Here is a 12,835-nt window from a genome sequence, read left to right as displayed (position 1 = left end):
TAAACTGACTCATTGCAGAATTATGGGTCCTTAGCTAAGGGAGGAAATTTTTGCCTTTCCCAACAATCCTAAAAAAGAGTGTCAGGTGGGCAGCCACATAGGGCACAAAGCCTGGTTTGCTCCTGTTGCTTGGATTCAGGAAACTCTGTCCCATCTTTTTAGAGGGAGACCCCCTGGGCCAGTTTGGCATCAGCCAAGTTGGGGATGAGTGGAGGATTTTCTCGAGGAAGACCCTGGACCGTGAGCACATGGCCAAGTACTTGCTCCGAATCACCGCTTCCGATGGCAAGTTCCAGGCTTCAGTCCCCGTGGAGATCTTTGTCCTGGACATCAATGATAACAGCCCGCAGTGCTCAGAGGTGAGAGCCTGGTGAGGGTGGGGGAGGAGTAGAGGCAAGGAAGCTGGAGTGAAGGGCAAGAGGAAGGAGAAGGACTCAGGGTACCATCTCTGGAACTGGACATCGTTGACCACACTTGCCCTTGCTTCTCCTTGGCTGGCCTCCGACTAGTGCCCTAGGCAAGGGCGATTCTAGGTGATTCCTCCCACCCCCTCCAAAGGGATGTCACCAAGCTCTTTAGGACCCATGGTCCATACCTCTTCCCCTACACTCCATAAAAATATCCTTTTCTCTGCAAAACATATCCAGAAGTAAAGTAAATTCTTCATTCTCAAAAAAGCCTGCTATGCCCAGTGGGAAAGCCCCTCCACTGCTCAGCTTGTTAGCATGGCTCATTGTTATCAAATACATCCAAAGAGACCTTCCCCCGAGACACCCCACACCACTCGCCATGCCTATGTGGGCCTATCCCTACATATGAATAGGTTATACAGAGCAACAGAGACCCTACTCCGGTTATATGTATAAACAAACATGCAGACAGGGCAGTTACACTTTTGATAAGGGAGACTTTCCTGAGGACTTCACGTAATTCAACACTCAATTTCCCAAGGAAAATGTTGAGTGGTGTGTGTGTGTGTGTGTGTGTGTGTGCGCACGCGTGCACATGCGTAAGGAGAGGAACTGCATTCTTAGAGGGCATAAATCAACAACCACTGTCATGTAGCACTGCTTTTAAACATATTTTTTTAAACACAGTAAATAATTTTTAACTTTGGGGAGATGTGCATTACTTCAAAGTTTGCAGATAAAGTTAAATTATTAACATTTAAATTTTATAACATCAAATTAGCATAATTCAGATTTATATAAAATCCAGCTATTCAGTATATATACATAAATGCAAACTTATACGTAGGTACTCACATACACGCATAGTCAAAGGATCATGTACAACTCTATAAATATGCAAATACCTATATATATATATATATATATATATACACACACACACACACAAAGATACACATAAGCATACACCTACATACCCACAACATTCATCCATAAGTATACCCATCCATATACACAAATGTACATCTATAACTCACACATACTTACATATGCATGTGAATATATATATACTTCAATTCTTCATACTTTATTTGTCCACACACATATATAGGGACACACACCTTGGAACACACAAAAATCATATATCCTATCACCTTTTCTTCCACTGTCTTCCACACTCCAACCTCATAGAAGCAGAGTAGAAAAAGAGAACCTGGGTTATCAAGTGGGGTGCATGGAAAAAAGTCTTTGCAGGATCCAAGATGACCACTTTTTGGGTGGTCTCAGAAGGGCAGCCTTTTGGGGGAGAATGGTAGCCACACCTTCCTCTTCTTTCCCCTCAGCATCCTGCCAACCAGCCTGCACCCTCCTCATGCTGGAAGAGGCTGGGGCCAAGTTCACCCTGGCCTTCTCAGAGGTGGTCAATAGCATCCCCAGAGCCAGGGAAAGGAGGCCTGGGGGCTGTCTCCACACAGCCCCTCAGGCACAAAGCCCCCACCTGGAGCACGTACAGGTGTCCATGTTCACCCACACCATGCAGTGGGGGGACCGGTTTGCTTGGAAGCTGTGCCCAGAGCCAGCAGCTGGAAGAGCACTGGGTTCTCAGGGAACTCCAGCCTCTCCCCTGTGCCACCCCTTCTGCAATGTGGCCCCTGTGGAGTAACAGATTGCGGCAGGTCCTTCTAGCCCTGAGTGTGAGCTTTCAGATGATGGAAATTCTCTCTCATTCTTTGCTTTTCTGACTATGTCTCTTGTCATCATTCTCCTTGTTTTTAATCTCCATTTTCCTTGCATGTTCCATCTTATTCTGTTCTCCTCCCCCCCCCTCTGCTTCTCTCCCCTACCCCCTTCCATCTCTGCTCTCTAATCTCTCTCTCTGCTTCTGTCTCCCTCTCTGTCACTCTGCCTCTCTCTGAATCTCAGCGCATCTCCCATAATCCCCTTCTTCTTTGTTCTATCTCCAGCTTCTCTACACTGGCAAAGTCAGTGAAGATGTACCTCTAGGACACTTCATTTTGAAAGTTTCTGCAACAGACTTGGACTCCGATACCAATGCTCAGATCACATATTCACTGCATGGTCCTGGGGCAGATGAATTTAAGCTGGATCCTCATACAGGTAGGTTTCCTGAGCTGCAGGATCAAGCAAAGAACTTATACACTGCATAACCAGGGCCCAGTACCCAGGCTCCTTAGAAAAGAAACAGGAATTTACTTATCCATCCCTCCGTCTGCTCAGCAAACATATATTGGCACTGTGTGTCGAGCATTCACTAGATGCTAAGGACATAAACTGATAAGACAAGATGTAGGTCTTCACAATCCAGTGGGAAAGGCAGTCATTGAATCAGTGGTTTGAAGTGTGCTAAGAAAAAATGCAGGATGCTAGGGGAGGTTTCACAGGAGGACTTAAATTTGGGATCAGGGTTAAGTAAAACTTCTCTGAGGAAATGTAGCCAGGGGGTAAGGGAGTGGTAGGGATGGATATTCAAGGCAGAAGGAGATTTTATACGAGGACTTTGTTTTGGGAAAGAGCACGCACATCTGAGGACCTGAGAGACAGCCAGAAATTGGTGCACAGAAGTGGGGGAGGGAGAGAGAGCAAAGGATGAGGCCCTCTGAGCAGGGGGGCCAAATCCCACCTTTAGAGCCATTAAAGGATTCAAGCAGGTGAGAGTCATGGTCAAAGACATGATTTCAAGATTGTATGCTGCAGATTGAGATAAAATCTCATAGCATTGTTGCAAGGATTCCAACAAATAAAGTATATAGAAATCTAGCCCAGGTCTGGCACATAATAAGAATTCAGTAGATATGGTTTCCATTGTCAAATATTATCAGTTAGGGGACAAAGCGGAGAGTGGGAAACAGCCCAGCAGAATAGACCACAAATACTTGGGAGAGGCTGGCCTGTGAGCATCTGGTGGAGAAGACAGGGTAGAGACTGCTTCCTTTAGAAAAGGAGGGATCCCTGCCCTGCTGCTATAAGGAAGGGTGTGGAGACGGACAGCACAGAAGGCCCAGGTGACAGAGAGCCAGCTGCTGACACTTGACTTGGAATCAGTAGCTCAAAGGATGCCTTGGAGATTCCTGAGTAGGGAGGTGGCAGGTGAGAGCTGGTATCCCAGGAAGCTGTCTGGCTAGAAGGAGACAGCATTGGGACTTCCTTGGTAGCACAGTGGTTAAGAATCCGCCTGCCAATGCAGGTGACACGGGTTCGATCCCTGGTACGGGAAGATCCCACATGTCACGGAGCAACTAAGCCCGTGCACCACAACTACTGAGCCTGCGCTCTAGAGCCCGTGAACCACAACTACTGAAGCCCACGCACCTAGAGCCCGTGCTCTGCAACAACAGAAGCCACTGCAGTGAGAAGCCCACGCACCGCAATGAAGAGTAGCCCCCGCTCGACGCAACTAGAGAAAGCCCGCACGCAGCAACGGAGACCCAACGCAGCCATAAATAAATAAATAAATAAATAAAATAAAAAGGAGACAGCATTACCCTGTCTGACCCCAGCATGGGCATGCTGAGTCACCCCAAGTAGGTGACCTAATCTCTGTTGCTGTTTGTCCAGCTGCAGGATGATCGGTGGGGTTTTAAAAAAAAAAAAAAAACTCGGCAGTTTTTCTGAGTATGGAAATAATACATGCTCATTATTCAAAAATTCAAACCACGTAGGCATGTATTATGCGGAAATTGGAACGTCTTCATGATAACCAGCCTCTCCCCCAAAGATAAGCACTCTTGGTGTATATTCTGTCAGACCGGTTTTCCACGCATCCCCCAAATCTCTATGTAGCATACTACGTTGTGACTTTTTTCTCATAGCAATATCTTGGCGCTATTAACAAGGCAGTACATAAAGCTCTATCATAATTCCTTTTGTGTTGCATAGTATTTTACTATATGGCTAAATGATAATATATTTAACCAGTACCTTTCTGAAAGACACAGGATATTTTCAGTATGTTGCTATTTATAAAGAATGCTGCAGAGAATATCTCTATATGTATATTTTATCCTTGGGTTGATTATTCTATAGGATACATTCCTAGAAGTAAAACTGCAGGCCAAAGGATAAACCCATTTTATGTGCTGTTAGAAATTGCCTAACTGGCCTTTTAAAATGTTGTGCCTCTTTGTAGCTTGTTGGCGTGGATCTTAAATTGGGGATGTGGTGGTGGAATGTGACTAGGGAGGCGAGCAGGTGTGGGAAGCTACAAGACTGAACCCCTTTCCTAACCATTTATACACAGGACTGACCCCTTTTCTCTGTGACAGCACACTGCATGGCTGGGTTTGTCTCACATAGACATCAGGAAGTCACATGCTGGGGTCATGGCCCCCAGAGAAAGCTCACTTGCTGTCCTTTCTCCGGCCAGGGGAGCTGACCACACTCACAGCCTTAGACCGAGAGAAGAAGGATGCGTACAGCCTTGTTGCCAAGGCGACGGATGGAGGCGGCCAATCGTGCCAGGCAGATGTGACCCTTCACGTGGAGGATGTGAATGACAACGCCCCCCGGTTCTTCCCCAGCCACTGTGCTGTGGCAGTCTTCGACAACACCACAGTGAAGACCCCTGTTGCGGTGGTATTGGCCCGAGACCCAGACCAAGGTGAGAAAGAGAAGGATTGGAGGCCACTTGCTTACAGGGTCACCCTGGGCGAGGGTCTGGCTTTCTCTGTGTTGCTCTGAGACTAGCAATACCTCACTCCTGAGCCTACAGACACGTACAAGTAGAAAATGTCCACAAACTGCATACCTAAGTGCTAGGTACGAAAGATTCTGGCAATGTTTCAAAGCTGGTATGGGGCATTTCAGCCTCATTGTTTCTCACTGCCACTTAGACCTGGAGCCCTTTCAATCCCACCATTTAACCTCAAGAACATTTGAATACAAACATTTAATGTGAAATACGCCAATCAGAATTATTCAACTCTGATTAATTGGCCACAAGAAAGAAACTTAGGGCACAAACTCCATTAAGCCTATCAGATTCTTGGATCAATTTTCTAGTCAATGAAGTGGAATATTTTACAACTTTGCATTTTAATTTTAATGACATTGTTTTCATTAGGGTTAATTCTTTTCCTTTTACTATTTACAAGGCAAATTGGATTCATCCAGGAGTCTTCATTCCATATTATACCAATTATAGCTTCTGATATCATGAAGTGTTTCATTGTGGAGATCTCTATATCTATAGATATATGTATATATATACACATGTTTATATATATATATATACACATATACGTGTGTGTGTATATATATATATATATACACATCCAATTTTCTTGAATTAAATTTTATAATTTAGGCGGGGTAAAAAAATACCCTCAGGGTCAAAGTTGCCAGAGGAACATAGGATATGACAATGATGAAGATGATGATGGTGATAAAAGAGGGATCAAAACACCCTGCTTTGACACCAACAGAGTAAATTTAAGACTTCTTAGAGGAAGTGAGTTTTAGGTTGGCATTGAGGAAGGTGAGAGATTTTGGAGGAATGCAGGGGTCCTAGGGAGGGCAAATAGCAGTGCAAAGGCATCTAACGTCTAAGGCCCTGCAAATGCTTGATTAGCCAGTGCTTGCACACCTCCAGGGACAGGAAGCTCCCTACTTCCTAGGCAGCCCCTTCCTTCCATGGTACCTCAGATAATTATCAAGTGTTACCTTTTTGGAGCAGACATCTGTCAACCACGGTCCTGCCCTCTGCAGCCACACAGATCTCCCAGACCCTCGCCCATGACAGCCCTTCAGACACTAGGAGGCAGTGACTATCTGCTCCAGCCTCAAGGTTCCCTGTCTGGGTAGAAGGGCCCTAGTTTCTTCAATCTCGTGTTTCCAATCCCACCTTTCTTCTAGGATTCGTCCTCTGGCCTTGCATCAATTAACCATTAACACTTCAAAGCTGTTATTATTATTCTAACCCAAATATTCCACCTCAATATTCCAAATATAGCCTGACCAGCACCTCTCTCTCTCCAGAAAATTCATGCATGGGAGAATGTGCATGGTATGCACATTTATTTCATGTAAATCCAATGAAAGGGCTGTGTGTCCCCACATGTGTATAAGACTCAATCCCTATAGGCTCAGAGCCTGTGCTTTTCCCACTGGGTAAGGCTCTCATGGCTGAGCACTAAATGTTGGTGTTCTTTAGACCCTATGGTCCCTACATGAGCCAACTGCTTCATCTGGTCCACAACCCAAGGAAATAATAGCACCTGAGTCAGAGCTGGAAAAACACTACATTCTTTGATTTACTAAGAACTTTCTGTGGGTGTGTTTTTTTTTGTTTGTTTGTTTTGGTTTATTTTGACATAATTATAGACTCATAGGAAATTGCAAAAATAGTACTGAGAGGCCCAGCACCCTTCACCCAGCTTCCCCCAACGGCAGCATCTGCAGTATGGTATCAAAGTCAGGAAACTGGCCCTGGGACATTACTGGTAATTGGACTCCAGTCTTATTCAGATTTCATAGTTTCTATATGCACGCATTTGAATATGTATGCAAACACCACCACAATCAAGATACAGGATTGTTCTATCACAACCAAAGAACTCACTATGGGTGCTTTTGATCTTGCACAATTTTTATTTTGTGAGCTGACCCTGGACCCTAACCTCCACATAAACAGCTTCAGATGTCCTTAAGGGCTTGCAGAACCCTCGCCTTCATAAGAACCTTTCTATGAGGCATTGAACCCCACCCTAGTCAAGAACCCTCACATGCGAGAGTCTCATTGCTAACAGCCTAAGCATGTTAGCCTTTATGGGGACCCTGCTGGCTAGGCCCTCCTCTGGCTGAAAGCTCTGCGGCAGGCAGGGCCAGAGGAGGGTCCCTCTGTATGAATCACGCGCTCTGTCTCCCCCCACAGGCACCAATGCCCAGGTGGTTTACTCTCTCACGGACTCTGCCGAAGGCCGCTTTTCCATCGAGGCCACCACAGGCGTGATCCGCCTGGAGAAGCCACTGCGGGTCAGGCCACAGGCAGCACTGGAGCTCACCGTCCGTGCCTCTGACCTGGGCACCCCAATACCGCTGTCCACACTGGGCACCGTCACCATCTCCGTGGTGGGCCTGGATGACTACCTGCCCGTGTTCCTGAACACCGAGCACAGCGTGCAGGTGCCCGAGGACGCCCAGCGTGGCACGGAGGTTCTGCGGCTGGCCACCCTCACTCGCCCGGGCGCCGAGAAGACCAGCTACCGCGTGGTCAGCGGGAACGAGCAGGGACGGTTCCGCCTGGATGCCCACACAGGTGAGGGAGCAACCCCCTACACACATACACACACACAGAGTCTTGGGGAACACTGGACTCCTCGCATACCATAGCCCCTCCCCAGCATCCTTCAGCCCCTTCTTCACTCTCCATCTCTCCAGGTACCAAGTCCCTTCTTGTAGCATGGGGCCAGCTTACATGGAAACATCCCTTATTCCACTACATCCCCACCAAAGACTCTGTTGAGGACTCTCTCCTCCCAGTTTGCAGCTTCATAGTCCTGGCTCACACCCAGCCCCAGGAGGCTGAAGCCACCCTCCATCCTTGGCTGCCAAGGCACGAAGCGCTTGCTAGAATCTGGGGCTTAGGCAGCCCAAGGCAAGGCTGCCTGCTTCCCTCCTGAAGCCTTCCCGAAACATCCGGGGACCCCCGAGTTTTCCCTTAGTCTCATAAAGAGAGAGAACTAGGAAACCGGCTCTCTTCTCTCCTCCTAGCCACAGAAGGATCTAAGTCAGACTCCCAGAATCCCATGGAAGGGAGGACTCAGAGGCTGCTCAGGTCCGACCAGGCTCCATGCGGATTCCTCACCACAACACCTCTGCAACGGTGCGCTCTACCTCCTAAGGCATCCGCCTTACTGTTGAGCAGTATTCTTTCAGTTTTTATTACAGAGGCTTTAAACACATAACAAATAGAGGGAACAGTATAATGGACCCCATGTTCCCATCACCCAGCTTCAGTAATTATCAATATTTGTCTAGTCTGGTTTCATCTTTGCCCCCCCATATCTACCTACTGCTGAGTTATTTTAAAGCAAATCCCAGACATGATACCATTTGGTTTGTAAATACTTTGGTGTGTATCTCTCTCTAAATGATAAGGACTCCTTGTATAAACACAACCATAATACCATTATCACACCCAAAAGATAATAATTCCTTAATACAGTCCAATACCCAGCCAGACAATTTTTCAGATTATCTCACAAATGTCTTTTAGAAGTTGATTTGCTTGTCAGCATCCCCCAAATGTCCACATATTGCATCTGGTTGACAGGCCGTGTCTTAAGCATCTTTTAACCTCTAACGTTTTCCTCTCCCTCTTTATTTCCTGCTGCCATTTATTTAATGAAATATTGGGGTCGTGTGTGAGGCAGGATTTTTAAAATAATTTTAGATTGGCTAGTTGTGTCTTTACGGTGTCATATAACGTATCTCTCTAGCCCCTATATTTATTATAAATGACATTTGGATCAAAGACCTTGATGCGGTTCAAGCTCAATTTTTTTGCCAACAAAGCTTCATAGATGATGCTGGGCTCTCCTTTGCACCACATGAGGAGGCACGTAATGGCTGACTGGTTCTTTTTTCTGCGGTCAAGATTGATGGTGGGTTCGGGGGTTGTCAGCCTGATCCATCCAGCTCTTTTTCTAATGGTTTTAACAGCCTTTAATGATTATTTCCCAGATATATTATTTCATTAGGGGCTGCGAAATGGTGATTTTTCTAACCTTATCATTCCTCATTCATTTACTAACTGGAATTATTTTATAAAGAAGAGTGTTCTACCATTAACTATTCAGTTATCCAGGAATGGCAGGATAAATCCTTGTTCTTTTATTTTCCAGTGTTCAGAATAATAAATCTCTGCCCTAATAATTTGTTAAACAGCTTTGGGTATTATAAAACTCTATAATCGAAGTTCTGTCATTTACTAGGTGACTGAGCTTGGGCAAGTCACGTAGATGTTAGGAGCATCAGCTGACTTACCTAGAAAATGGAAATCACACTTGTTCCTGCTCTACAGGGTTATTACAGGTCTACATGAGATAGAGTGAGTATCATAGAATTAAATGAGATTTCAATGAAATAATACAGAAATAAATGAGGGGAACACTGCTGCTGAGAATGGTAATAAGGAAAATGAGAGGAGATAGAGGGGAAGGGGGAGGCTATGGGAGAGAGAAAATGAAGAGGGAAGTGAGATGATGGAGGAGATGACGCAGGAGGTCTGTCTCTCCCAACCCAGTTGAGCTGCTTCTCCCGGGGTTTGGCTCAAGACCCCCTCAGTACTCTGCTTTTGTGGTCCCAACTGCCTCAATGCTCCCATCACCTCTTGTTTCCTCAGGGATCCTGTACGTCAATAAGAGCCTGGACTTTGAGACAAGCCCCAAGTACTTCCTATCCATCGAGTGCAGCCGGAAGGGCTCCTCCTCCCTTAGTGACATGACCACAATCGTGGTCAATATCACTGATGTCAACGAACACCGGCCCAGATTCTCCCAGGATCTGTACAGCACGAGGGTCTTAGAGAATGCCATCGTGGGTGATGTTGTGCTCACAGTAAGGATCTGCAATTTTGCCCTTTTGAGGGGCATGGACTCTGGGGTGGGTTCTTATCTCTCCCTCCCCCAGTCACCTATGAACATGGATTATTTTATCAATTAATACACTACAGACTTGACTCTGACTTGTAGCCGCTCAACCAAACTCTCTCATGATAAAATTTCTCAGAGCCACGTTTGATAAGATCTAGATCAGGTACTGAAAGAATGGGGCATAGGAGAGGCCCCAGGGGATGGCCAGAGGGACACTGAGTGTCAGCGTGGGAGGGGAGGAAGACAGGGGACACCAAACAACACCTCTTTGCATTTAAACATGTAATTGCTCCCCACTTCATGGAGTGAAACCAAACTCTGTATGTCCACATTCGAGGTTCTCGTCTCCTTCCACCCCCTGATATGCACCCTATGCTCCAACCACACAGGAAGAGGTACCATTCCCCAAACATCCTCTGTACTTTCATACCTCTGGGCTCATATTGTTTCTTCTGCCTGGAATGCTGGCTCCACTCCCAGAAGCCTTTAGGGCTTCATGAATCTCTTCTAATCTCCCCAGGTGAAATTTATCACCATAAAGTTGATCATACTTTGCCCCAAATTAGACTTGTCCATAAAATTAGACATTAAGCTTCCTGAGGGCTTATTCATTTTGGCACATTCCTCAACTCCTAGCACAGGACCCTAGCACCCTGTCAGTTATGAGTGAATGAGTGAATGAATGAATGAATGGATAGATAAACGAATGAACCATGCACGCTGACATCCATACTAGGATGTATGAGGAGATTCCCTTGGCAAGGACGACTATGGTCCAGGGATTGCCAGCCCAAGGGCAGTCTATGGGGCAGGGACATATCTGTGCCCCCTACACTCCCAGGGGCCAAGATTCCTTTCTGTTCCTTCTTGCCTCCCCAATCACAACTGTCACCCGCCTCTATTGCAGGTGTCAGCGACTGACGAAGATGGACCCCTAAATAGTGCCATCACCTACAGCCTCATAGGAGGGAACGAGCTTGGGCACTTTGCTATCCACCCGAAGAAAGGGGAGCTACAGGTGGCCAAGGCCCTGGATTGGGAACAGGTAAATCATGTGGGAGGGGCCCAATCTGAGCTCAGCAGAGCAGAATACAGCCCTGCTGCAGGTCCAGAGGGTGAACTGTGTTCAACACCCCATCCTGACACTTCTCCAGACCTGCCCTCAGGGTCTCCCACTCCTTTTCTCTGTGGGTCCCCCTGACCTCAGCAGGAGAGGGGCTGAGTAAACTTTAACCTTCCTGAAAGAGCTCAGGCCAGCTTCTCACTATTAACCAGGGATCATTAGATCATTACAAGTTATCACTTATTGAGCACCTGCTCTGTGCCAGGAACTTTGCTAAGTGATGTACATACATTACGCCATTTGGTCCTTACGCCATTTGGTCCTTAAAGTAATCCTAGGAGGTAGGTCCTAATACCGTCCTCACATAAGCTTAGTCACTTTCTCAAGGTCTCACATCTAGTAAATGGTTAAACTGGAAGTCAAACCTACTTCTGCCTGACTCTAGAACCTGAGCCCTAAAAGGCTATGGGAGAGTAATGAGGGCAGGCATAGGGGAGTGTCTCCATCTTATTTTTCTAAAAACATTAGTCATGAATCAGGGGGCGGAACTGAGTGGTCTTGTTGCTAACTCTCCCCTGGGCATCTTACTGTAGATTTCTAGCTACTCCCTGAGGCTCCGAGCCACAGACAGTGGGAAGCCCCCACTGCATGAGGACACAGACATCGCTATCCAAGTGGCGGATGTCAATGACAACCCACCAAGATTCTTCCAGCTCAACTACAGCACTTCCGTCCAGGTATGCTCAAGCTTCCCAAAGCATCCTGAATCCATCTTCCCTTCATATCCCTCCTAGTGGAGGGCACTCACCACTGATACCAGTCCACCCAAACAGTGACTGTGACCTTGCATTGATAACCCTAATGGCAACACGGTCTGCTGAAGGGGATTATGGATTACACAATTAAAAATTATCAGGCACTGTGCTAGGCACGTCCACATCCATGATCTCATGGGGGACTCACACAGCCATATGGAAGTAGACAGTACCCATTTTATAGATTTTTTTAAATGGAGGTATAGAAATGTGCCACAGTCAAAATGTGGCAAATTTGGGATTTGAACCCAGAAGATCTTCCAGATCCCAAGCTATTTCCACCATACTAATGGTTTGTGAATGGGATTTGGAGAGAGTCTTAAGATTCCGTGGGGGAACTGTGACCACAAGGGGTGAGGGAGGTGAGGAAGTAGGTAAGAGGACAGAGTTCTGTGTCGCACTATGCATCAACCAGCGTCACCCCACTTTCACCTGTTTTGTATCATGAGTATGAGTTAGGATGCTTTGGCTGCAAATAACAGATCACCTGACTAAAAGCTTATTAAATAATAAGGCCTTATTATTTCACATAGCAAAAGGTCTGCTCGTGGGAAATTCTATTCCAGAATTGGTTATTTCAGCAGGAAACTGATATCACAACTTTGGGTTACCTTCTTCAAAATTCCTGTACCTTCTCCCTCATGGTAACAAAATGGCTGCTGCAGCTCCAGCATCACATCCTTGCTAAACCATCTTCAAAGGCAAACAGATGGGAACTTCTTTTGCAGAATCTGTTTTTATCAAAGAAGAAGACTTTTCAGAACCCCCAGCTGGTAGACTCCTCCAATGATCAGAAATGGATTACATGATCGCCCTTAAATCCAAAAACTGGCACAGGGACTCAGATTATTGTAACTGACTTAAACCAATCATAGTCCATCTCCTCTTAGGAGGGGTATATCTTTGCTGAGGATATTGCCACCCATCGCCTGAACA

The 12,835-nt window shown here is 46.2% G+C and overlaps 2 protein-coding genes across 4 annotated transcripts in view; one reads left to right on the top strand and one right to left on the bottom strand.

The window, feature by feature from the left end:
• The window catches only part of FAT2 (FAT atypical cadherin 2), an 86,334-nt gene that overhangs the window by 47,371 nt on the left and 26,128 nt on the right, over positions 1-12,835 (top strand). For both annotated transcript variants that reach the window (XM_019924765.3, XM_019924766.3), the window contains exons 11-17: positions 163-359; positions 2,375-2,528; positions 4,795-5,028; positions 7,300-7,683; positions 9,772-9,986; positions 10,929-11,066; positions 11,678-11,821. In XM_019924765.3, the coding sequence (XP_019780324.2) occupies positions 163-359; positions 2,375-2,528; positions 4,795-5,028; positions 7,300-7,683; positions 9,772-9,986; positions 10,929-11,066; positions 11,678-11,821 (1,466 nt within the window). The remainder of the gene's footprint in view (positions 1-162; positions 360-2,374; positions 2,529-4,794; positions 5,029-7,299; positions 7,684-9,771; positions 9,987-10,928; positions 11,067-11,677; positions 11,822-12,835) is intronic.
• Positions 385-12,835, bottom strand: part of SLC36A1 (solute carrier family 36 member 1) — a 104,505-nt gene continuing 92,054 nt past the window's right edge. Inside the window, exons 12-13 of one of the 2 annotated variants that reach the window (XR_012330920.1) lie at positions 12,511-12,630; positions 385-402 (exon numbers count right to left, since the gene is read on the bottom strand). The gene's annotated coding sequence lies outside the window, so the exon portion shown is untranslated. Of the gene's footprint in view, positions 403-12,398; positions 12,631-12,835 lie in introns of those variants that run through there. The other variant, XM_033853493.2, reaches the window with a different exon arrangement.

This window comes from Tursiops truncatus, chromosome 3 (assembly GCF_011762595.2).
Source record: "Tursiops truncatus isolate mTurTru1 chromosome 3, mTurTru1.mat.Y, whole genome shotgun sequence".
In the NCBI taxonomy this organism is placed as follows: Eukaryota; Metazoa; Chordata; class Mammalia; order Artiodactyla; family Delphinidae; genus Tursiops; species Tursiops truncatus.
The sequence above is the reverse complement of the archived record's forward strand: the minus strand, read 5'-3'. Positions and strand labels throughout refer to the sequence as shown.